The sequence below is a fragment of the Hippopotamus amphibius genome, chromosome 10 (genome assembly GCF_030028045.1).
Source record: "Hippopotamus amphibius kiboko isolate mHipAmp2 chromosome 10, mHipAmp2.hap2, whole genome shotgun sequence".
Classification (NCBI taxonomy): domain Eukaryota; kingdom Metazoa; phylum Chordata; class Mammalia; order Artiodactyla; family Hippopotamidae; genus Hippopotamus; species Hippopotamus amphibius.
The window spans coordinates 6,972,777-6,998,509 of record NC_080195.1 but is presented as its reverse complement, the minus strand read 5'-3'; the positions used below and the strand labels follow the sequence as shown (position 1 = coordinate 6,998,509).

At 40.4% G+C, this 25,733-nt stretch overlaps 1 protein-coding gene across 2 annotated transcripts in view; it reads right to left on the bottom strand.

Moving 5' to 3' along the window:
* The window catches only part of NEIL3 (nei like DNA glycosylase 3), a 41,807-nt gene extending 21,624 nt beyond the window's left edge, over positions 1-20,183 (bottom strand). For both annotated transcript variants that reach the window (XM_057697896.1, XM_057697897.1), the window contains exons 1-2: positions 19,965-20,183; positions 8,463-8,590 (exon numbers count right to left, since the gene is read on the bottom strand). In XM_057697896.1, coding sequence (XP_057553879.1) covers positions 8,463-8,590; positions 19,965-20,120 — 284 coding nt within the window. In that variant the 5' untranslated portion in view covers positions 20,121-20,183. The remainder of the gene's footprint in view (positions 1-8,462; positions 8,591-19,964) is intronic.
* Positions 20,184-25,733: the final 5,550 nt, after the last annotated feature.

The window sequence follows — 25,733 nt, the reverse complement described above, 5'->3', positions numbered from 1 at the left end:
ATAAACACTTCAAGGGCATACAATGATAGCTAATATCATATTTTTTCTGTTAATGGCTTTGTATCCTTATAAAACTAGATGTGGCAATCATTTTTTCAACTCACAAATAAATAAGTTTCTAGAGAAATAATAAGGCCCTGACAATAAGCCCAAGAAAACATACCCCTGTTCTCTTTTCTTGTCAGATGAAGTATCTTTCATTCACACAACAGTCTACTGTCTCTCAGCTTTTTCTCAGACCCAAAGGCTGGGGGTGAGATGAGGCTACATTTAAACTACCTATAGTTGGTGTTTTTATGAATTCCTCAAAGCCACCAACATTCACATTCCTTATTCCTAGCCACAGTGGATTGGAAATGTTTACGTATTCCAAAATGAGATCTACAGTTTAAGACACTCTTTTCTACCCCCTGCTTAGGGATAACACAATGAAACATTTTTTTGCAAACTTTTTCAGACTAAAAGAACAAGTCAAAATGCTATTGTCTTCAATTCTTTTAGTTTCCTTCTACCTTTATATGTATTGGGAAGAGGGGATTTACAAATATTTACGGTTAACTTGAAAGCCACAATGCAGTGATGAAAAATCCACAGCCTTTCCGTTTTTATAGGACTGATTGGTATGTCCAGTTTAAAAAAAAGGGAAAAAGTGGTTTTATGAGACTTCTGATGATGAACATCAGAAATGATTCTCAAGATGAAATATTGTGTTCTGCCTTTCAAATCCTTCTCCTTACAGCTTTGTTGAGTTAATAAATATGGCTCTTTTGGCAGCAAATGTTACTGCTCTGTGCTTCTAATTCCGAAGCACCGTGTTATAATACTGCACAAGGTGAACCAGTCTAACTTTAAAAATGTGGGTTTTAAACTCTGTGTGCCCTACGATCAATCATAAATGCATTTTACATGCCCCGTAGTTCCCGAAATGGAACTATGTGTGCCTGTAAGTACTCCATAATTCAGCTGATGGAGGTTCAACCCCCGTGAAAGGTGTACCACTGTCATGCCCAGAAGCCATCATACCTAAAATCTTCCCAGCTGCATGGCTCATAAACTGGATTCTAAATCACTTTCTATAATGAAACTGCATCCACATATAAAATCTCAAAGGTTAAGACCCAATACAAATGCAGGAGTAGCCCCAATAAGAACCCCAAATCAAATAAGTTATGTCTTTTTTGGTCTTATAAATCTATCTGGGGGGAAATGTGCATAAAAATAACTATTTTTATAATAAATAAATTGCATTTTTATGAAATAGAGAATGTTATGATAACTGAGCCCCAATAAACCAATAAATTTTGTTTGTGGTTAAGAACACTATATTTAAACTAAGAAATATCAGTACCATGAAAATTTTCAAGGCACAGTAAATACCTGCACTGTTAGAACAACAGCTGTCATAGTGATGTTTTATAAACTGGGATATACACCCCTATTACCTCAGCATTCAAGAGTCGGATTTGCTTTCCAAGATTCCTCAGTATCATCAACCCAGTTTAGGAAAATTTTATCAGATGCTTGTTTCTATCTCTTGATCCTCTCAAGCTCCATCCACCCCCAATCCAACTGGTCACCTGAGATCATTCACTCTACATAACATGACTGCCTGCCCACGGTGGGCTTCAGGCCCAACCTGCGGTGATCTCTGTCCCTTCCTCTGATCCCGTGCTGTGGACACAGCTGATTCAGGAATGGAAACCTGAGTCAAGCTGAGTCAGCGTTCTCCTGATGAATTTATTTGGGCCACTGAGAGATCAGTTTCTCGACAGCACTGGGAGATCTATCATGGGAGCTTCTAGGGTAATATGCCCCCACACAGGCACCAGAAAAGCCAAGAGAGGCCTATCTGCAGAGACACAGACGGCAGTAGATTTCAGCAGGGAACAGAATCAAGAAATGCAGAGAGTCCTCATCGCGTTTAGTCTTTGCTTCCAGTTCTACCTGAAGCTTGACTGCATTATCTTCCGGTATCAAAAGACACCCATATTCTTATAATAATTAGTAAACTGGTTTAAGTTGGGCTTCTGTCACTTACAGCCAAAATTCTAATATAAAAATTATGTCCTAACTAGAAGTTGGAGTGATAGTAAGAAAATTCCTCTAGTTGGAAACTGCCTAAAACAAATTAATAAATAAGACCTGATGCTATTCTAACCATCAGCCACATTCTCCCTGCCATAACTATCAGGATAAGCTGAACACCCTTAAGCAAACATAAACAGCATCAACAACAGCACCGTCACAGGTTCAGAGTAGTGAAAACGACACATGCAAATGAGGCAGCTGCTTTTGAAAACTATCAAGTGGTCAAAGTGTCATATGGATAACAGCGTGTATAATAGCTGAATATAAAAATTGTAAAACTTATACTCGGAATTCAAAGAAAGAGGTTATAAAAAGATAGGGTCTTAACCACGTTGAAGAGGAAGAAGGGAGTTCTGCTTCTACTTAGGATATAGAAGCTAAAAGTGAATATGGATCCTACCCTCATAAGGAGAGAAAAATCACAATATTTACAAAATCCTAAATTTTCTGGAGCCCATCAGAGACATGAGGTTGCAGGCAGCCAGGTGAAATACATTCCAAAGAGTGACAAGCCCTTCTGTGGAAAGACAGACACACAAATTATTCCACCTGTGGCAGAGCAGAGGCGAAAGTGATGGCTACTATAGAAATGGATAAGAAGAAAACAGCTAATATTTTCAACAAACTTTTAAATAGCATGGCTAGTGTGACAGTTTAGATCCCTGGAGCCCCAGATACAAGGAGAGTATGCCCTCACTTGTAACCTCTTTCCCATGGGCATCGCCAAATAAGATGTGAGTCATGGCAGGGGACCTGCAAGAGCCACCCTTGGTGACATGGCACCTGTCTCCTTGCTTCTCAAACATGCCTCTTAAATGAGCAGAAGTCTTAAAAAGTTTTAAGCTGCTCTAGCCAAGAGAGAGGTACAAACAAAAAGCTGTCTGGCCCTGAAGGAATAACAGGAAACTTTCTGTGGGCAGAAGAAGTCTTGCACCAGGTAACAAGGTTAAGCGAACAGTCTGCCACGGGGGAGGGCAGGAAACCCTCTACCCCCAGGCCCAAGCCAAGGGCACTGCTGTTAAGGAAGAGCGGAAGCAAAAGCCCTCTGCTTCCAGGGGTGAGGTAGGGGATCAGCTTTGGCACAGACTCCTGCAGTGATATGAGGAGGCATCAGCGCCCTTGGGAGAGAGCAAGGAAACTCTCTCTGACCTGAGGTCACCCACACATGGAAGGAAGTGTGGCTGCCTTAGGGAGGACAGGGGCAGCAGCCTTGAGAAAACTGCAACCATGAGGCCCACGTGCTCAGGGCCTGCCCCAGATTAAAGCTGGTCTGGAAGAAACAAGAACGTCCGTTTCCCCATCATGAACCTCTCATGAAGTAACAGGCAACAGCCGTCTACCCCCAGGGGTGTGGGGACCTGAATGTGGAGAGACTCCCGTAGGACAGGAATATGCAGGGTCTGTTGAAAGCTGAGAGTGGAGTGGAAACACAGAGAAACCAGCCCCGGTCACACCACGCCCCACACGAGGCAGACAGGAGCAGGAGCAGCTGCAGGTTTTGAAGATGCTGGTACATGAAAGGTGCTACAACACAGCGAAACCCAAGCAAGCTCAGCCACCTGCTAGACTCGCTCAATCCCCCACACCAGTGACCTGAGAGAAGAGGCACTGCTACTTCTGGACTTAAATATTATTTAACTTGGTCTCTATTGTTCTTTGAAATATGATATCTGGTATTAAAAAAAATTATGGTGCCTAAAAAAATAAGATAAAGATAAAAAACTCAACGTCAAGAGACAAATCAGTCAACAGAACCAGACCCAAAGATTTCCCAGATGTTACAACTGTAAGACAGGAAATTTAAAATCCATTCAAAAATTAAGATAAAAATTACTCGTTGAGAACAGTATGCCAAGTGAGGCTGCTGTGATAAGCCCCCAGTCTGCCACAGGCATTGTAGCGCTGCACATGGATTGTACGCTAACACATTTCCAGGCTTGTATCACCGTGCAGAAGTGTGGATAAGCCCTCCATGATCAGAGCCGTGCGAGAGTCACTCCCTGGAGTGCAATGCCTTTGTTTCCCACTCATGATAGACTTCCGTTTGTCTTCAAAATGGATGTAAAAAAAGCGCCAGCAAGCAAGATGCAGCAAATCCACATCTAGGGATTTATCTTAAGAAAGTATGAAAATGATAAAAGATAAGTGCTCAAGGATGTTAACTGCAAGTTATTTATTAGAGTGAAAAATGGGGGGAAATGCTAATCAGTAGGTAGCTGACTAAAAAATGATGATACATCTATACAGTAGGACACTTTGTGCACATTAAAAATAATAAGTTACATTTTGAGATTGACCAATGCAATATGCATATTATGTAAAAAAGAAAAATATAGATTAAAATTCCTATTTATATAAAAACCATAATATGCAATATCATATAATTCATGAATATGTAATATAAACTATATGTGGCATATATACAATTTAGATTGTATCTATGATATTTACAAAAACTGTTGAGTGGTTTTTTTCAACAGTAGTAATTATGGGTGGTACTTACTTTTCCTTTAGACATTTTGGAACTATCTCAATGTTTTACAACTGGCTTGTATAAAATCTGGGGAAAACTGCAATAAAATGTGTATCGTGAAAAGAAGCAAGAAAAGGAAAGGGGCAGAACTAGTGACATTGTAGGCTGTCAGGTGCAGAAAGGAATGTAAACGATTGAGGTAAAGATTTCCATATTCTCTCCAGTTATACACGAAAGCATTATGGTAACTGAAATAGAAAATAAAGGCTACTATTTCAAAAACTAAAAATATGTATTTTTCTACCTGTAGATTACTTTAATGGTCAGTTTTCTTAAATTGCAAGTGACAGAGACCCAACTCAAAAAGTTTAGGCATTAAGGGGTATTTGGTAGCTCATGGGGTCTTAGGAAGGCTGAAGAACCAAACTGCAGGAAAGGCAAGCATGTGGCTGGATCTTAGGGACAAGGGGAATTAGGGGCTAAAATGCATCTGGGATTCTCTCTGCTTTGTGGAGCCTGGCCGTACTTTTCCATCACCTCACACTGCCTTTCTGGACAAGCCAATGGCCACCTACAAGTCCTAAGGCCTCACATCCCCAGCTTCCCTCCATCACAGAGAGCCTAACCCTCCTCAGCTCCAGCTGAGAAAGCTCACAGAAGAACTCAGACTGACCCAATAATCGACTTAGGAGGAGAGAAAGTTAAGTAAGATTATGCTAAGTTCAACTTGCACTCTTCAGTTGTTGTGACCAGATGACCAGTTTCCAGAGGAATTGCTGTCCCCAGAAGATAAGTGGGCATGTTGGACAAACAGTAGGTATTTACTACTCAAAAGTATAAAAATAAGAGTCCTTATCACACTCCAACTTTTCCTAACATGTTATGTGACAGATTACAAAACTATGTTTAAGCTGTAAAACCCTCTTATAAGTAGCATATCATGGATTCCTTAAAGACTTTTCAGCAAACTGAAAAGAACTGTCACATTATCTCTTGCATTTCTCTTTAGAGGATCATATCACTCAAGCTCCAGTAAATTACAAAATTACAAAATTGATAATGTATAATGCTTCACTACAACAGCAAAGCCTCCAAAATATTTCAGATACAGTTTCTGGTCTCTGAGTATGTATGTAATTGCAAACAATCAGAGTCATATAAATCACAAGTTGGAAATAGCAAAGTGTTTTAGAAAAGATATTCATTTAAAATATATATATATATATATTTAAGTTCACAATATAAGCTGTGCTCATTTTGATTGAAAATAGCAGCTTGGGGACTTCCCTGGTGGCGCAGTGGTTAAGGACCCGCCTGCCAATGCAGGGGACTCAGGTTCAATCCCTGGTCCAGGAAGATCCCACATGCCATGGAGCAACTAAGCACGTGAGCCACAACCACTGAACCTGCTCTCTAGAGCCCCTGAGCCACAACTACTGAGCCCACATGCCACAACTACTGAAGCCTGTGCACCTAGAGCCTGTGCTCTGCAACAAGAGAAGCCACTGCAATGAGAAGCCCGTGCACTGCAACGAAGAGTAGCCCCCACTCTCCACAACTAGACAAATTCCGTGTGCAGCAACAAAGACCCAACACAGCCAAAAATAAACAAATTAATCAATTAATTAAAAAAAAAAGGAAAATAGCAGCCCGTAGGATGGGTGTGTTTGGGTGAACAGAGTTACAGATATATGCACACATAGTCCCGGCAATACATGCATCCACGGTTAAAAGAGATTCTATTTGGTTGTGGGATTGTGAAGGTATAAGTTTATTCTTGTTTGTTCATTATTTCTCAGTTTGCTCTAATGAGTATTTGATACATATTTAACAAAACCTTAAACATGACTTTTTTTTGTCACAGATGAAGAGCTTCTGTAAAGTGTTCACAAATAGTATAAGTATTAATCACACATAACACAACTGTGCTCCTAAAATAAACGTGTATCAAATCATTTTTATTATTTTCTGGCACTATTCCAAGTGCTTCCAGCTCTTTGATACATCTTTTAGCAACAGAAATAGTCAAGGCCTAATTTGTATCTTTCTGAAGTGTGGATTTTATGCTGGGGATTCTCTTCCAGGGGGCTAGGCCTGTATTCTACTTTCATAACAAATGAACCCCAGGAAGATTCACGGCCTGGCCTATAAGATGTACTAAATCCACGGGCAATTTTAATTGTGAGAAGCTGCTTATTGAGGGAAAACTGTAAGCGATCATTAAGCATGTTTGCTGCTATTGGCTTTCTAAGAGCAGACCAGCCTGGTGGGGAGGAAACAGAGGTCAGAAATGAAGACTACATTTCTATCTCATGCTCACAGACCTGCAGCCTCACACAGGATCCTATTTCTCTGATACTGTCATCCATTCTCCTAAGAAGCATAGGTTAGGAGAGCATTTTGTAACTTGTTTTACATTGTGAAAGGGAATACAGGTAATTTTAGGTTGCTCGGTTCATATTCAAACAGCTGATCCACCAATGACCTTGAATCGTTACATCAAATAGTAGTCAAGGCTGTAGGAAATTGAAAAGGAGTTAGTACCACACTACTCCCTATGCATATACTGAGACAGGTACTCGCCAGGGATGGTACTAGTTCACTTAGTTTGAAGAAACAATTGCCCTTGTTTAGAACTTCATGGAACACTTGCTGACAGTCCTGCATTGAGAAATGATGCCTCCCTTATCAGTCTGGTGGAGAACACATGATAAAAACCTCCCTCTCACTCTACAGAAATAAATCTGCACCTCACACCAGAGAATCAATAACATATCAATGCTTTCAACTATCTTACATGGATCCCATTGTGTTCTACTCTGTTCGGAGCAAAGAATTTTCAATCACATCAATCAATCTTCTACCACAATAATGTAGCCTGCAGTAGATCGCTGCTGCATGAACCGGGAGGCGTGTGCTGATGTTATCATTTCCAGACTAAGAAAAACCATGAAGGGACAACGCTACCCAAGGACAGCAGCTGCTGACAGTGAAGAAAGAACATGTCAAAGGAAACACAATCACGTAAAGTCTGAAGTACTCTAAATATGCAATAGATGAAATGTGATAAATAAGAATCATACACTCATATTATCTCTTTGCGACCATTACCTTTACTTAGAAGCACAGGGTCTGGTAACAGAACTTTTAGGAAGGTGAAAAGTGTTTAATATCTTAAAGAAACATTAAAAAAGATTCAAACTTCACAGTTTGCAATAGCTAAGACTAAACTCCGAGAAGACAGATTTGACAGACATATTAATCTGTAGGCCTTTTTTCATATTTTTTGCAAAAATTAGATAGGTGATTACATACATTTTGACATTTTTATCTTTAAGTCAACCAATATGTTAGCGATGAATTTTCATAAGCACTGTGAAATAGCGGAGAACCAGTTACTTATGCAGAAAGTTTTTGAAATCTATAAATAAGTTTCCATTTCCATCCAAGGCTTCGGAGAAAGAGGAGAGAAAAATATAAAAATCTGGAGAGACACTCAAACCAAACCAGCAACTGTTATAAATACAAAGAAAATGATGTTGCTAAATGCAATAAACATTTGGTGAAAATGAGAGGAGAAAACAGCACCACAGGGAGTCTTGGGAAGGAGCAAATCAGAGCTGTATTGTTCTAATATCCCTTGGGAAGCCCTGTCAGACTATCGTTTTTTTGTTTTTTTTTTTAAGTAATAAAGTGACTAGCCCTCCAAGTAACGATGACATCACAATTTATTCTTCTGTTTATTGCTTTCCATGATAGAATCTCAACCTCTTGTAGAAGAGCTCTCTTAAAAACGGAGTACTTTCTACATGATTAAATGTGACATGCAGCAAACTGCAAGAAAAGCCGTCTACACCTTTAAACACAGAGAGATAAGATGTATTGTACAGGTTTATCTTACCGTAAAGCTTTTGGCCCAAAGTACATAAAGAGCTCCTTCCCCAAAGTTTCCACACCACTGTAAATGTGTCCATTAAGGAGTCTCGAGATATTCTGGCTGGAATCTTTATTATTATTCAGTGCAGCTGCCTAGGAGAAAATACATACACACAAGTAAACACACATACAAACTCGAAACAGAATCATAATTTAATTCTTAACTTTTTTTATTACTCCATGCCCAGGTGCATCCCAATGAGAATAGTCTCTAAAAAGTCAAGTAATGTAATCAGCTGGTTACATATATTTTGTCAAATTACTAGGCAGTCATTTAAAAAGAGAGAGGTCAAAAAAAAAAAAAGAATTAAGTGAAAGAAAAGTCACTGGCACACAATCAAAATGAATTTCTTCTAGGACCATATTGCTCTGTGCATATGAAAGAAAGCACAGGAAAATGATGTGACTGTTTTAAAGCTAAAACTACAGCACAGTGTTCCATTTCCAAAGTATAGCCAAGGTCCTTGGAAGAGCATTCAGATAAAAAGAGCTAAAAATGGTGGATAAAATATGAAAACAAGATATTCTGACCTGTAATGGTGATCTCATAAGCCAGGAAAGAAGAAAAAGAGGTTAAAAACCAAGTAAAAGTGAGAGCGAACATCAAAGGTGAGGTCAGCTTTTATCAGAAAGGCATTGACTGAATGTAAGGCATGAGAGCTTCAGTTTTCATAGTCTTGTGGGATACAGGGTATCACAGATAAAGCCTGGGGTCCCCCTGAGGAATCTGACTTGAGGTCGGCTCCTCTCTTCCTCCTCAATTGCAATGTTCAGAATAAAGAAGAAAGAAACTCACTCACTATTCCTTCCTCCTATCAGCATGCAAAACCAAGTAACATATTGTTAGAATTACAATATATTTACTGAACATTATAAATCGACTAGCCTTGCAAGTAACAATAACGTAATGACATATAAAATGATGACAGAGATAATGCTCTTTTTCTTAAGCTGGGCAGTATGTATACTGGTACCATTTTTTATTCCTGGGATATATTTTATAAATATTATTTAATTTGAACTGCTAGGGACTAAATTGTGTCTCCTCCAACACTCTTTATGATGAAATTCTCAGCCCCACTGTGACTGTATTTGAAAATAGGGCCTTTAAGAGGTAATTAAGGTTTAATGGGATCATAGGGGTGAGGCCCTGATCCAATAGGATTAGTATCCTTATAAGAAGAGATACCAGGGAACACACTCTCCCTCCTGCACTCTCTCCCTGCTGTATGCTCAGAGGAAAGGCCATGTGAAAAGAATGGGTATCAGCAACCCAGGAGAAGAGCTTCACCAGAAACAATTGGCTGGAACCTTGGCCTTAAACTTCTAGCCTCCAGAACTGTAAGAAAACTAATTTCTGTTGTCTAAGTCACCCAGTCTGTGGTATTTTGTTATAGCAGCCCAAGCAGACTAAGACAAGAACAGACACTATTCTTCCACTAGTCCATTCACAGGTGTAGTGGCTACAGCCAACGCCAGAATTTCCCAACTGCCTGAAGTTCAGAGAACTGGCTTTACATCTCTCCTCTGAAAATAAGACTTGGGAAATCAGTCACAGACTTAGAGATACCAATGAGTAAATATGCAGGAGTAATTAAAAGCGACAGCCTTGCAGTTCTGCACGAACCACAAAAAGAAGACTGTCATACAGAGCGAAATAAGTCAGAAAAAGAAAAACAAATATATTAACACATACATGTGGAATCTAGAAAAATGGTACAGATGAACCTGTCTGCAAGGCAGAAACAGAGACAAAGATGTTGAGAACAAACGTACAGACACCAAGGGGGGAAGGTGGGGGGAGCGATGAACGGGGACATTGGCACTGACATATACACACTAATATGTATAACAGATAAATAATGAGAACCTGCTGTATAGCACAGGGAACTCTACATAGTGCTCTGTGGTTACCTAAATGGGAAGGAAATCCAAAAAAGAGGGGATATTTGTATATGTACATATGGCTGAGTCACTTCGCTGTACAGCAGAAACTACACAACATTGTAAAAACAACTATACCTCAATTGAAAAAAAAAAAAAAGGAACCTGTGGGAGATTCTAGCACCAGGAACTATAGACACGTGTCACCATGTCCTCAGGACATTTGCCTCTGATTTCTCTTCTCTTTCCTGGATGAACTCTAGCACCAATCAATGATTATCGAGCACAGCAGCTTAAGTACTCAGTGGGGGAAAACATTCTTTCACATTTGCCTTTTTTTTAATTAATTAATTTATTTATTGGCTGCGTTTCGTCTTCATTGCTGCACACAGGCTTTCTCTAGTTGCAGCAAGGGGGCTACTCTTCATTGTGGTGTGTGGGCTCCTCATTGTGGTGGCTTCTTTTGTTGTGGAGCACAGGCTCTAGGCTCGTGGACTTCAATAATTGCAGCACAGGGGCTCAATAGTTATGGCTCATGGGCTCTGGAGTGCAGGCTCAGTAGCTGTGGCGCATGGGCTTAGTTGCTCTGCAGCATGTGATATCTTCTAGGGGCAGGGATCGAACATGTGTCCCCTGCGTTGGCAGGCGGATCCTTAACCACTGCACCACCAGGGAAGTCCGACTTGTTTTTATAAATGAATCAGAACCCTAAACTGAGAAGCACCAAAAAGCCTGATGTTTTTCTACTGCACAAGACTTAACACTGCCACTTGCAGATACAGATTTGTTATGAATAACCTTTGCCTCAACATGGACTAGGTTTTATATTTTCAGGATCTTGGATGTAAGGTCTTGTGATCTTTTAAACCTTCATTTTCTAAATTAATGGTTCAGGGGCTTGTGTCTCCATCGCTCCAACACCAACAACCTCTCATCCCCTCCCAATATTCTGTACTAGAAACTGGTTTTAACCACGCCCTCTCCAGTCCTCCGGCTTCGGTTAGGGTTCTCAGCCAAGGCTGGCCGTGAATCTGGCCCCATTTCACATGTGCAGCCCTGGACGCCACAGCAGCATCCCCCACTTCTAGGGTGGGAGGGAACTTGCTATGACTGTCACCCCAGCGCTTGCATCTTCCTTAATCCTTTAACTTTCACACATTAAATCTAAAACACAACATCTATCCAGTATGCAGGAAAAGGTCATCATGCCAGTCTGCACACCCTTCACCCGCCTTGGACCTGGAATGTTTCCTTTCTGGGAGATAAAGAACCCTCACGGCCTGTGCTTGATCCCCTTGTGAGGGAACATCTTTCCCTGTTCCAGGCTTGACGTATATCCCTATGTTCTGTCTAAGAACCTGCGTGCATCACGCCCTCCGTGTTCATGTTCTGGGTTTCTGATCCCAGGGGGAGGGCTCTGAGTCCTTCCACTGCAGCACACACTACTCCTCTGTTCCCTGCCCAGATGGCCTTCCCTCTCCTTAATTCTGACTTTACCTCGTTTTGTAATGGCTCCTGGAAGAGACAGACAAGGTGACCTTCAAATAGACAGCAGTGTCACAATATCTAATAAAACAGTCAATGGATCCCAGTTGTCTCCTGTGAAGTCTGCTCACATTACTCAATTAACAGTTTTGCCAAGAACTTACACCATTTAGTTTAAAACTCAGTCAACAGCTACCATAGTTCATGTTACTCACCTGGCTATGTCTACAACTTCAACATCCTCTGAGGACAAAAGTGGCTTGTGACATCTGGAAACACAACCCTCCCCATTTAAAATGCATCATTCAGGGCTGTTGAATTGAATGCATTCATTTCAGAAAAGTTTATTGACCTTCCACTATGTGTGAGGCCTTGTTCTAGATGCCTGAAAACCGAGGTCATTTCCTGGGGAAGTTTTCCACTCTGTAAGGACTACTGCTCACTGTTCAATGACTACACTGAGCCACCTAACACTGTCCCATCATCAAAACGCCCAGATGTAACTTAGCAGTAACACATCCCTAGGCTTTGTTATGATTAGCTAAACAAAATATCTGAGTACAATTCATGTCAAAAATGTTTGTGCCACTTACTCTTAAACCACTGTGACATTCATTCCAGAAGGTATTAACTAAAAGAAACCATAAAAACCTGGTAAAATGTATGGGTTCTTAATGAAAACCTCGACCTTTTCTTGCCAAAAGTTAAATGCCTAGGGCTCCTAATAACGTCTATTAGGAAGAAACTCAAAGCTAGTTTATCCTGATTTTTATCTTAGATTTTCCCTGGAGAATTTCTAACTATGCGCTAAATGCTCCTATTAGTTCCTGCCTCAGGACTGCATAGAACCCACATTGTGGGAAATTTGGTTCCACGTGTAGCTGACAGAGAGCACAGCTGAAATACCCTCTAGAACCAAAGCTGAGAGGCAGGTTAAAAAAAAAAAAATTCCATCCAGGATTAATCTCTTAAGACATCAAAGGTTTTCCTGGAGCATATGCTCTCCAATTACTGTCAACCATCAGAGATTTTAGAAAGTCTAACAGATCTAACCATGGGAAATTTGTCTATCTATCAAAAGAAAGACTCAGCAGATGCCCCTCCAAAACTTTAGGGGTACTGGACCACTTATTAACAAGACAAAGAGGAGTACGTGCCCTCGGAAATAAGCTCCGTTGTACAGAGGAAGATGAATCAAAAAACACAAAGGCCAATATGCTTAAAATGCATGAGACCAGTAAGTCTCTTCACACAGCTGTCCATGAAAAGTGAACTATGTTGTCTTGATGGACAGAGCTGCAAAGAACCACAAACCAAATCTTCAAAGGTGTGCTGGTGGTGTACCGCATTCTCTGCAATTAAAAATAACACAGAATATACCACTGAAAAAAGAAATGTGCAAAGTTACAATATTGAAACCTCTACAAATACTGAAAAAAGATGTTTATGGCCTGATGAAGGTGATTATTACAACACAGGTGTTGGCAGAGGGCAGGTGGAGGAGTGACCACAGGTGGAGAAGCAGGCACTGTGGAAACATACAGACCTGACACATCCAGTGACTTTCGTGCAGCAGAGACTGCTCTAGCTACAGATGCTGAGTGCCCTTGGCTTAACTATGAGTCAGAATTAGGGGCTTTTGTTTTTTTGTTTTTCTTTCTTTTTTTTTTTTTTTGGCAAGGCACGCAGGATCTTAGTTCCCTAACCAGCATCAGGGATGGAACCCTTGCCTCCTGCAGTGGAAGCGTGGAGTCTTAACTACTTCAGGGAAGTCCCAGAATTAGTTTTTTAAAACTTGATGAGGTGTTTGGGAATTAAAATGACATGTTAGTACAACCTCTTCCTTGCTCACGTATATGGTTTGTCACTCTCTCTGGTACTAGAATTTCCTCACCTGAGAAGAGGAATCACCTTGAGGCTTTCAACCTGGCAAACCCAGCACAGTGTTCCCTACAACCACTATGATGGTACTTAACAAACTGAGCGATGATCTGTCTGTGACTTGTTCCCTTATTTGTCCATAAGCTCCCTGGGGACAGTAACTCTGGTGTGTAATATCCCTGGGGGCCTCACACACTGCCTGGAGTTTGGGAAACATCTGTAGGGTTAATCGGATCCTCCTTCTTTCCCTCTTAAAACTGAGTGTGGCTTTAAGATAAAGGCTCACTGTCTTCCCCACCCATCATCCCCATCTTGCTGTACCTTTCCCAAGGTTTCTTGACCAAAACTTCTACTCTACCACCTGTTTCATCTCCTTTGAAAATTATTAACACCCTAGTCTCTTTTTTGCTAATTATCTGCAATGGGGTGAGGCTTAAATATAAGAGGACCAAATTCTCATGACTACCAAAAGCTAGATGGATGTAAAATACTATATTTACCAGAATTTCCCATAAAGTAAAAAGAATTTTATGGAAAGGTTTAGGAAGAGATTAATGTATTTTTCAGCAATCAGTCCCAGCCTGGGCTGGTTTTTACTTAAGATGTTTACTTAGCATTTAAATGGCTGCTTTGAAAACATCTATCCAATACCTTATTTGGGTTTTCAGGAGGATGATACAAAAACATCTTTTCATCCAGTTGTCTATCATGTGAGCACTTGACCCAAATCACCTGATTCCCAGTATACTATCATTTCTAAAATAATCAGCTCTAGATAATATACTTAGGGCAAAATAAAAATTTCAACGTATAATTGACCATCTCAAGCACCTGCATATATTTTTAACTGTTTAAAAAAAAAACAAAAACTTCATTTAAAGGGGAAATTCTGGTGTACCAGTGATGGTTTGTTCCGTTTATTTTGAGAGCTCCTGCGTACAAACTGGGCAAGGCTTTTGCAATAAACCCAAGATTGATAAGATATTCACTTGTCCTACTGTGGAGTCTGGGGTTATCACCTCTTTGTATAAGCTTCAGCCGCCCATACAAATTCAAAAATTAATTTCCACAAGCCTATTATCTTTGCTGTAACTATACACAATTGCCCAATATATACTTGACTTTCTCATTTTGACCCTTATAATCCTGTTACTGTATTATTTGAGCATTTCATCCTTTTTTATCCCCTGAGATAGAGGTGAAAATCTCCTTTGCCACAATTTTAAGTATGATTGAGAAGGGTTCACCTTCCCATTTTCAAGTGGCTTAATAATATGAAATCGTCAAAACAACATACATCTTCGGAGACAGTACATGATTTATTGTGCTGATTACCATTTATCCTGCCTATTCATGGGTGAACAAGGAAGATGAACTTTTCAGAACAGAATAAGTCTTTTCCATGGATATATGTTTTGACTCTAGTGCAGTTACATATTTTCCCCAGAAAGGAGAAAAATAATACCGTATTTACATTCATAATCTCTCCTTTTCATCTCCCACATGCTTTATTTTCCTAATACGACAATACTTTCAGTAATCAGAAGTCACTTATCTACCAATTTAAACCATCAAAGAACCTAGTTTTAAAATGGTCTCTAAGCCCCTAAATAGAGGTCTTTAGGCCCTTACATCAAAATATATTCTACAATTTTGTAAGAGCAGAGGCCATGAGCACTTACTCAGAGGCTAAATGCTTTATACACAATAAGAGGGCACCAAAAGATTACACCCCTTCATAAGGGACTAGGTCATGCCTCTGATAAATGGGTCTGGCGAGAAAGCCCTGATCTGGGAGAAAAAGGAACAGTTACCAGGACGTTTACTTTGCTAGGCATCAAGCTAAGAGTTTTATATGTCTTCTAATTTAATCCTGTCCAAATAAGCAAAGATGTGAGTATAAATAAGCACCTCCAGCTGATGAAGTAACTAAAGAGCTGGAATTCAAAATCAGGATGATCTGATGCTCTTTTCTCCACATCACTCCCAATACTTCAGTGTTTGGTAAAAGGTCCAATGGCCATGGAAAGTCATCTTCTTGAGATTTCTCATCCGAGAGAGACTGCTATCCGTTCTCTGTTAACCCTTGTTCCATGACTCCGTGTAATGCTCACCGCTGACAATAGTGACCTTGAGTCGTTAAGGTGAAACCACTGTCAGCACCCACTGGAGAAGGTAAGCAAGTACCATAAAGCACATTCTATGCAATTAAAACCTCTTTGGATTTAAACGAATAAGCTTCATTTAGCCAGAAGATGAATCACTGTGGATTAGCTCATTCCTTTGTATAATGGCAATAAAATGAGCTATGATTTTCCCCCCACTATGAAGAAGGGAAATGAGGGAGGAAAACTTTTACTATGTAGCTTCATTATTTTCTTGTAACAGGAATTTCCATTTAACGTACATAACAAAATACATACTATAAAACAAAGATTCCGAGCTGAGTTTTTTTAAATCCTTCATCAAAACTATTTTTGCAGTGTTCAAGACTTTGCTCTTCTCCATCCATTCAAATGTTTACTAAACGAAGTGTTCAAGACATGGTGAAGGGCTGATCAAGATGAGTAAGAACAGCTATGGATTAAATACATTCATCAGATCTTAAGGGGCGATGGGGTAGCCAGAGGATCATGTTTCAAGTGAAACGAATGCTTATAAATAAACTGTTTCATATCCTGTTTGGTGAAAGGAGATTGAAAACATATGCAGATTACACACCGATTCCACTAAATATTGTATCTATCCAACAATTAAAATCAGAGAATTGACTCTTCACAGCTCATTAACCAGATACGTTCATTTATATTCCACTGTTGTTTCATACCATAAGGTTCCACAAGCTCCAGCAGAGTTTTATGCAACGTGCTTACAGAGTTGCATAATTTTATGCTGACAAGACAGTGGATCAAAACTCAGAGAAATAATATAGTGCATGCACGACTAGCAAATGCTGGTACCTTCTATGGCTAGGCTCCCTTCTTCAAAGTGAGGATCACTTGTCATAAGGAACATGCCTTAAAACATCCTCTACGAACTTCAGACTGCAGCAAAGGGGAAGGCTATGCCACAGTAACTGGTTTATTACAGCTGTAGCTACAGAGGCGGGTTTTTCTGGGGGTGTTTTTGTTTTTGTTTGGTTGGTTTTTTGGTACAATGATTATCTGGAGTTTAAATCATTTATTTTTAATGCCCAATTAATATTTCCTTAACTCTCCTTTGTATTTTTTCATGTTTACTGCAATATAAAGATTGTATGCAGTTATTTTTCACCTGCTGCCTTGTGAAAACTAAGCCTATAGCAGAAATCTTTAAATAGCTTTAACTCTCTGGCATAAAGGCCTAGAAAACATGGGATCATTACCTGTTACAGTAATGAGCATGCCAGAGATCTGTGACAACCTAACATGTTTTGATGAAATTTACTATGGATCTAACAACCCTCTAAAATACAAAAAAAACCTTCACGTTTACAAAGATTTTTTTTTTTTTTTAGATCAAAAGCCCAGAAAGTGAAGCCTTGGCAAAATATTTATAATATTCCCAATAACCACAAAGGGATTATTCATTCCATATTGATTTTCACAAAGGGACTATTCATTTCACATTGATTTTCAAAGCCAGTTCCCATAGAACTAGATTTCCTGATCCCAATCATAAAGACCTGTTCTAACTTTTAATACCTCTTTATGTCAAGGTATTAAACTTAATAGCTTTATGTTCAAGGCTTTTCATTTAAGGGGTATACCTCACTTAGTATTGCCTCCAAGTGATATTAATAACTGCCCAACCACTGACGAAGCATTTGTATTATATTAGCAGGCTGCACTGTGAACATGGGAATGGAAGCTGTTAGGTAAGAGAATCAACTAAACTGAACAAAACTAAAATCGTGTAGACACAGCCAAAAAGGCTCACTTCTCCAGTTAATAAATAATCACCACTCTGTACTGAGCAGTATGGTGTTCCTGCCAATGACAGCCATTTTCCTACTGAACCATTTATAACCGAGGGGAGCTTGGGTTCACAGTGTAGGCTTTGGGGTCTGAAAGAATGGAGTTCAAACCCTGGTTCACCCCTTTCTAGTCATGTGATCTTGGGCAACTTAATTATGTAAACTCACACTGAGCTTCACATTCCTCATCTATAGAATCAGGTTAATCCTTTATCATGGGGTTATTATTTCTCATAACAAAATTAAATGTAACAGTTCTTCAAAAGCACTTTATGCCTTGCCACTAAAGATAATCACAAACTTAAAGGAAATGTTCATGCTTTTGGCCTAAATACCAACGAGGTGATGTCTAGTTAAAACATTAAGCGGGATTCTCACAGAAGGAACTGTATCTGACTCATCAATGTATCCTCAGGAGCAAGCTTAAGACCTAAAACAAAATATAATATTGTTGAATGATGTAAATTATGATATCTGTAACATATTCATGCCACATCCATCACCAAGCCCTACTGCCTTTACTTTCGAAATTACGGCTCTGTTCCCTTCTCTTCATCTCCGCCACCAGCACCCTCCTCCAAGCTCCAGGCACGCCTCCCTGGATTCCTGTAGTCCAGGCCTAACTGAGGAAACAGCAGCTACCCTGCCTTTCCTCTACTCTTTTATTCTTCCTGTGCAAGGTAGAGTGGTCTTTTCAAAGTGTCAATGGATCTTATCACCCTTCAAAGACCCCACTACCCCTAAAATGAATACGATCCCTACCCAGGTCTACAAAGACCCTGACTCCAACCCAGCAATCCCAAACCTGTCTCATTTCCAACCACTTCCTTCTGTCTCATCCTCCTTTTTCCAGCCACACCAGGCTTCTTTAAATCCCTCACGTATTCGAAGCCCACTTCTGTCTGAAGTGTCCCACCTGCCAACCTTCAGTTCAGGTCTGCATATTTCCTCACCCTTCATACCTCAGCTTAATTGTTACTGTCTCAGCAAAGCCTTCCCTGAACTTCCTGTAAGTTCCACACATGTGGAACCATGCATCTTTTCTTCTTTAGAAAACTTATCAATTTATATTTCTTTCTGTTCTCACTTAATGTCTGTGTATCTTCCCAACTAAAGAAAAGACTCCACAAGATGAAGTGTTAGTTTTTGTTCCCCAGGTTCCTTGAGTATTCAAAATTTTGTTGAATGAGTGATTTTTCTAAACATTAATATTCTTAAGAGACCACTCAAGATCCATCTCTGTGGTGCCCTGAAATGATTTTGAAACACTATAATCAAAGAATAGGTGCAGAGTACTAACTGACATATAATTCCAAAATAAATAAAATACAAGAGCAATTGGAAGGAGATGCAAAACTTACTTTTTCCAAGTTTGAATATGTATTTTCTCAGACTTAGAACCTCATTTCTTTCAAGTTGTAAGCATATGCTAATTTCATAGCAGGCAACTTTTACTTGCAGGACCAAAGGCTATCATGAAGCTTTGCAGGAGAAATTGAAGTACAGCGCAATACTGCATGCATCCGTGAAATACAATCATCCGTACATCGAAAGGGCTTTTAAGGCATGATGGCTTAATCAGAATAATTTTAGTACAAATTCTTACCAAATGAATACCACACCATTTGCAATGCATGCCTGAGTGGCAAGAAGCTGTGCTACAATTTCCTTTAAAAAGAAATAAATTCACTTAAGGCAACCAAAATGGGTTTCACTGCCCCTTCATTAGATGGCAATATTAAATTGAGTGGGAAGGTAGGTGCTAAATCTTCAACGTGAGATTTCTGAATTATATATTAGTTGTGATACATTCTCAAATGTATAATATTAAGCAGGCGAGAAGCTAGAATTTTATCCTAAAAGCTTATTGTCTTAAAAACGTGAAGGAAAAAACACGTGAGAGGTTGCAGAGATCTGATAACATTAACAGCAGAAAATGCAGCTCCAGCCAGAAGGAAACCATCTTTCGCTGGGTTGTACAGAAGTTAAGCAAGCTGACGTGGAATAAAACACCTTCCATCACTTCCCACCTGGGCGTCCCCATCGCAGCCTTAGCCCAGAGGTCCAGCAGCTCCCACCTGCGCAGGCGCAATAGCACGGCCTTCTCCCTCAGGTGAGGTTAAGGTAAACTTTAGGAAAAGCGGGGCCCCGTGGAGCCTGGACCAGAGCCAAGAGATGACATTTTTGGACCCTGGGAATCCGATGGGGTTTTTATTCCATTTCACCCTGCTGGTCCCCTAGCCAGATACAGGAGCGGCTCACCTGTGAGGAGCCCGCAGCCCCCGGGACGGCGGGAGGCGAGCCAGGCCTACCCGGGCTCTGCAGCGCGCTGCCCCGCACGTCCGTCACCGCCTGGCCCGGGCGCACCCGCGCCCGGATCTCCTCTCCGTGTAGCGTACAACCCGGTCCCTCCACCATCTCCCGGGCCCGCGCTGTGCCGCACCAGGCTGCACGGCCCTGCTGAGGAACCTGCCGCACAGCCGCACCTCTGCGCGGGCGCTTAACTCAGCCGACGGGAAATTCAAATCTCCCGCGCGCCCGGCCCCGCCCCGGCCCCGCCCCGGTCCCCCATCCCACCAACCGGGCTCCGGGGCGCAGGCGCAGTGGCTCCGCACGCCGGGCCGGGTTGCGGGATTGTAAGAAAACGCGAGAACTGGTGCAGCCCACCCACCGCCCACCGCCCACCCACCACCCACCCGGGCCCAATTGTAAAAAAGCAGAGTCCACTGGAACCTCAGAAGCTCCGGCTTTGTTTTCTTTCCTTTGAGGTTTTCCCCTTGTCCTTGAGCTGCTCAGTACACACACATTTTGGACCTTATCCTCTTATTCTGTCCTAAAATCTAAGGTTGCCTGGCAGGCCTCTGGTTTTTGCATGCCCTCTTTGGACGTGGGTGCCCGGAGAGGGATTCAAGGGAGAGTTTTAGAACAAGCAGCTTTTACTTTTTCTCCTACAGGTTCAGCATGTCTTAGTAAATGTGGCCTTTTATGCCAAATATATTTCAGTGTCTATATTAAAATCCTCTTCTTTTTTCGATAGCTGAACTAAGCGAGACCCTACCCAAACTCATGCAATCATTCTGTTTTGGGATGTCTGAGATGAATGCCATTTGAAATTGCTTTGTAAAAGGCAGGACTCTATATAAATTTGAGGACAATGCATAGCTTTTCAAATTTACACAAGGATGCATACATGCAAATACATAAACATAATGACTCCATACAATTTTTTAAATAATGAAAAAAATCTAATCCTTTTTGAAAATTAAAGCACAGCACATTAAAACATGATGTCAGTTTATAAGAGATTTAATAAGCATATTACTGCTGTCATTAAGCCAGAAGAATATATATAGTAGAGACTTGAATTAGAATATATTACTAAAGACTTGAATTCAAAAATTTGAAAAGTAATGTCTTTCTCTCTGTAGGGAGAGATTAGCCATCAAAAGTTAGCTGAATCAGGTTCGGAATTCTTTGTACTTCCTTATTTAACTGCTGTTTACTCTCCTAGGTCAAGTTACTAATTAATCAAGAAAGAATCCTATTCCCTACAACCCAAATTCAGTCATAATCTCTGCCCTTTGATGGAAGACAGTCCTCATACACCTTAGTCACGTTTACCTTTTTACTCATTATTTTTTGCTACCTAACAAATTATCCCATTTGTTATTCTAAAGTTTCTGCAGGTCAAAAATTTGGCAGAGGTCTGGGTGGGTGGTTCTTGTCAAGCAGTTGCAGTCAAGACACTGGCCAGGGCTGCAGTCATCTAAAGGTTTGATTGTAGCTAGAAGACCCACTTCTGAGATGGCTCTCTTGCACAGCTGTTGGCAAGGGGCTTTGGTTCCTCATTTCATGGCTCTCTCCACAGGGTTGCTTGGCTGTTTTCCTGACACGGCAGGTGACATCCCCACAGTCTGTGATCCAAGTGAGAAGGCAAGGAGAAAGCTGCACTGTAATGGCCTTTACTACCTAGTCTCTGAAGTGGCACATCCACACCTTCACTGCTTCATTCATTAGAATCCAGTCTTTCTGTACAGCCCACAGTGGGTAAGGGAGGGGAATTAAGCTTTATCCCTGGAAAGGAGGAGTATCAAACTACTTGTGAACACATATTAACAGCATCACAATCTTCATTCATGCAACTGATTCATCATGAACTTATTCTCTTTAGTTGTTGTTTACTGGTGCACATTTCCATCAAATAAAACCTTTAATCAGAATTAGGCTTACCACTCTCCAGAGAGCTGAGTAAGAGCCGGTAACACTGAAGACACTGAGAGACGTCACTGATGTGCCCACAAGGCCAAGCCAGGTTTTGTTTATCTGTGACTAGCCTCTGAGCCTTTGGATACTTCTCTTTGCTAACCTTCCTTACATGTAGTTAAGAGTGAAATTGCCTGCACTATGCATCTGCAGTGTTTATAAAGTCATCTCACCATTGCAAGCAAACCTACCCTGGTATAGACTCGATTTCTTCTTAAGCATTATTTATTACTTGATTACTATAAAAGTCATTCATTTTCTCTAAAGCACACTTTTTCTTATGTAAAATAAAGTATACCTTTCCTATAAACCTCCAAATGATTTTGTTTGCTTTAATACCCAAATAACATAACATATATGAAAGCACTTTGAAAACAAACACTACAAATTCAAGGAATTAAGATAAATTCTATTTGTTCTTCCCAAAGTATGCTCTGTACTGTTTGTGGACTTATGCTGTTATTCTCACCTTTCTTAAACTTCATCTTCATCCCAGTTTACTGAAATTCTCCCAATTTGTAAGTCCTAATTGAATGCATATCCTCTAAGAAACCTACCAGATACATTTTACAAACGAAGCAACTGGGGCACAGAGATGTTAGGTCACATGCTCAAGGTCACAGCGTTGGGATTCAACCAGGCAAACCAAGGTCTCAGCCAAATGTTTTCACCAATATCACCTATATGACACTAGGCCTCAATCAAATATTTTTAGCAACAACTTATGAAATGGTGGATTAGAGGAAAAGCACCTTTTAGTCAGCCTCACATGGGAATTAAAGACAATCTCAAAACCTTCCTTTAGCATATTAAGTTTTAACATATTTTGGACAATGAAACTTTGTTTTTACCCTTCTCCTTACAAGGTCTATGGGCAGGTTTTTAGCTGGAATGATAAAAATGCAGCATGGGGGAAATTTCATTAATTTCTGTGTTTTACATAAATTACATGAATATATTTAACAAGTAGAGAGATAACATCCATCCTCTTTGAACACCCTCTTAATCTGAGCTCTGAATAGAGGAAACAGTCATTAGTGAACATTAAGTGCAGGTGTTTTCAGTGGTATTTACTAAAGAGTCTCCAGTTCCTACCCATTAAGAGAAACTTTTAACACTAGACTACAACAAGAAGAACATGCATAGCAACAGAAACCATTTTGACACTTTTATTGTTTGAAGCCTATATACCGAATGCTGGGACTTTGCAAAGCAGTGGATTTTCTTCCATTGCAAAGGCTGGAAGTGCCAGCTGACAGTTTTCTGCTTGCAAAGTCAAAATCTAAATTGCAGGATCAACCATGGGCTCCTGGGGGACCCAAAAAACCGCTCTGACATACCTAGCCTTTTTCACAGTCATGTGAAATCTAGGATTAGGTGCTTTGATTTTGCCAGATTCTCCGTGGAAGGGATTTTTCTAATTAATTTCTTAATTTAAGCATATTTAGTAAGCAAAGGTAGTTTCTGAGCATGAACTTAATTTGGGGGGAAACGATAACTAAACAGTTATTAAACACTCATAAAAGAGCCCAAATAATCACTTTGTGAGGCGTTCTCTCCATGAGAGAGGATAGGAGAATTAATTTATTTTCTTTGGAAATAGAAAAGCAGGTTATTTTTTGTCAGTCTGCTGGAGTCATAGTCTTCATCAGCTTTAGGCACTGGAGAGCGTATTCAAGCTGAGGTATGAAATCCACCATTTATTTATTCATTCAAAAAGCAGTGCAATTATTAGGCACCCGATTTGTTGCAGGAAGAGTGCTAGATTCATGGATACAGATAAAAGTCAGACATCTAAACAGCTCACCGACTAGTGTAGCAAGGAGAGGAAACAAATACCAGGGTGCTGACGGGTAACCTCAGGGTGCTCCCGACAGACACAGGGAAGAGACTTCGGTTTTCAGACATCTCAGCTAAATTTTAAGGAAACACCAATAAAAGTTCATTGCATAAAGAACAGGAGAAGGGGATTTTTAGGCAGATGGGGGAAACATCTTTATAATGGCAGGTGTGAGACAACCTCATATTTGGGGGAACTGCAAGCCTATCTAGAGGACAAGAGGATAAGGAGTGAGGACAGACGGGCCAAAAGAAGTCAGCAAAGCAGATGATGGAAAACCTAAATGGTAGGCTAAGAAGTATGGGTATTCTGTTGAAAGTAAAAGGGGAATAAACAGAGAATTCTACGCAGGAGATGGACATGCTTAGATTTGCTTTATTAAATGATCTCCAGAAGGGTGTGAAGCAGTGGGTCACAACCAGTGACATTTGGTCACAACTAGGGGGAGAGGTCCTACCAGCATCTAATGGGTTGAGGGCAGGGATGCTACTGTCTGACAACGCGCAGGGCAAGGCACTACAACAGTTACTTATCCAGTCAAAAGTGTGAACAGTGCCAAGGTTGAGAAAGCCTGGTGTGGCAGGCTGGATAATGCTCCCCCCACCCCCACTAACATGTTCCTGATCTGATCTGTGGAATTTGTGAACACGTTTCCTTAAATGGCAAGAGGGATCTGACAGATGTGATTAAGTTAAGGATTGTGAAACGAGATGATCGTGAATTCTCTGAGCGCACCCACCCTAATCACAAGGGTCTGATAAGAGAGGGGCGCGAGGGTCAAGGATAGAAAAGGTAACGTGAGGACAGACCCAGTCCATGAAGGAGATGGATGATGCCTTTGAAGATGGAAGAGGGAGTCCAGGAGCCTAGGAATGCAGGTGACCTCCAGAAGGAGCAGCCCTGCAGACATCCCGACTCCAGGCCAGTAAGGCTGATGATGCACTTCTCCCCTTCAGAACAATTAGAGACTAAATGTGTGTTGTTTAAGCCACGAAATATGTACTGCTCACAGCAGCAATAGGAAATTAATGTAACTGTCTTGGAGAATAGGACAGATGGGAAGTAAATCTTGATGCAGAATAAACAGTAAGCAGGTGTCAATATTGCCAGGCACTTATCTGAGCGCTGGAGATACAACATTGATCAAGGTAGGGAAAAAATTCTGCTCTCTTGAAACCTACAGTCTTTGTTTTTTGTATGTGCGAGTTCTTACTGTATTCCAGGAAATAATGCCTGTATAATGCTAACTGCCTTTCCCAGTCCATCATACATCAGCTAACTTTTTCTATCTTGAGAGTTTTACATTTGATTTATTCAAATTTATCAGTACTTCACATTATGACTTGTACTTTCCCCCCACATCCAAGGTATTTTAATGTCCTAAAAATAGATCCCTACATTTTCCTATTAACCTTGTTTATAGTTGTATTACGATGGATTATATTCCCAATTACCCACATGCTTCTTCACATCACTGTGATAAACCCATTCTTGCCACATGTCCTTATAAAGGAAGAGATGTCCCCAAACCATTGTCAGACTGGCCCCTGGATGACCTTTGGCTGACTGAATGCAAGTTCTCTTATCTGATCATAAACTTGTGAGTGAGAAATAAAATAACTATTGTTGAAGCCACTGAGACTTTGGGATGGTTCGTCTTGCAGCTTACCCTTGGGAAATTTGATGAAAACATTTATGTTTACACATAGGCCTTTTATCTATGATGCCTCATTGTTATATGCAGGTATCCTTTATGTATATGTCTGTTTGGTCTCTCTGTTCTGTTTCATTGATCTATGTGCTCGGGTACCAATTCAACACTATTTTTAGTACTGTAATATCATAATGTGTCAATATTTCATGAGTTTCCACTTTTAGTCTTCCTTCTGAAAATTACATTAGCTTCATATGAATGTGTAAACTTCATT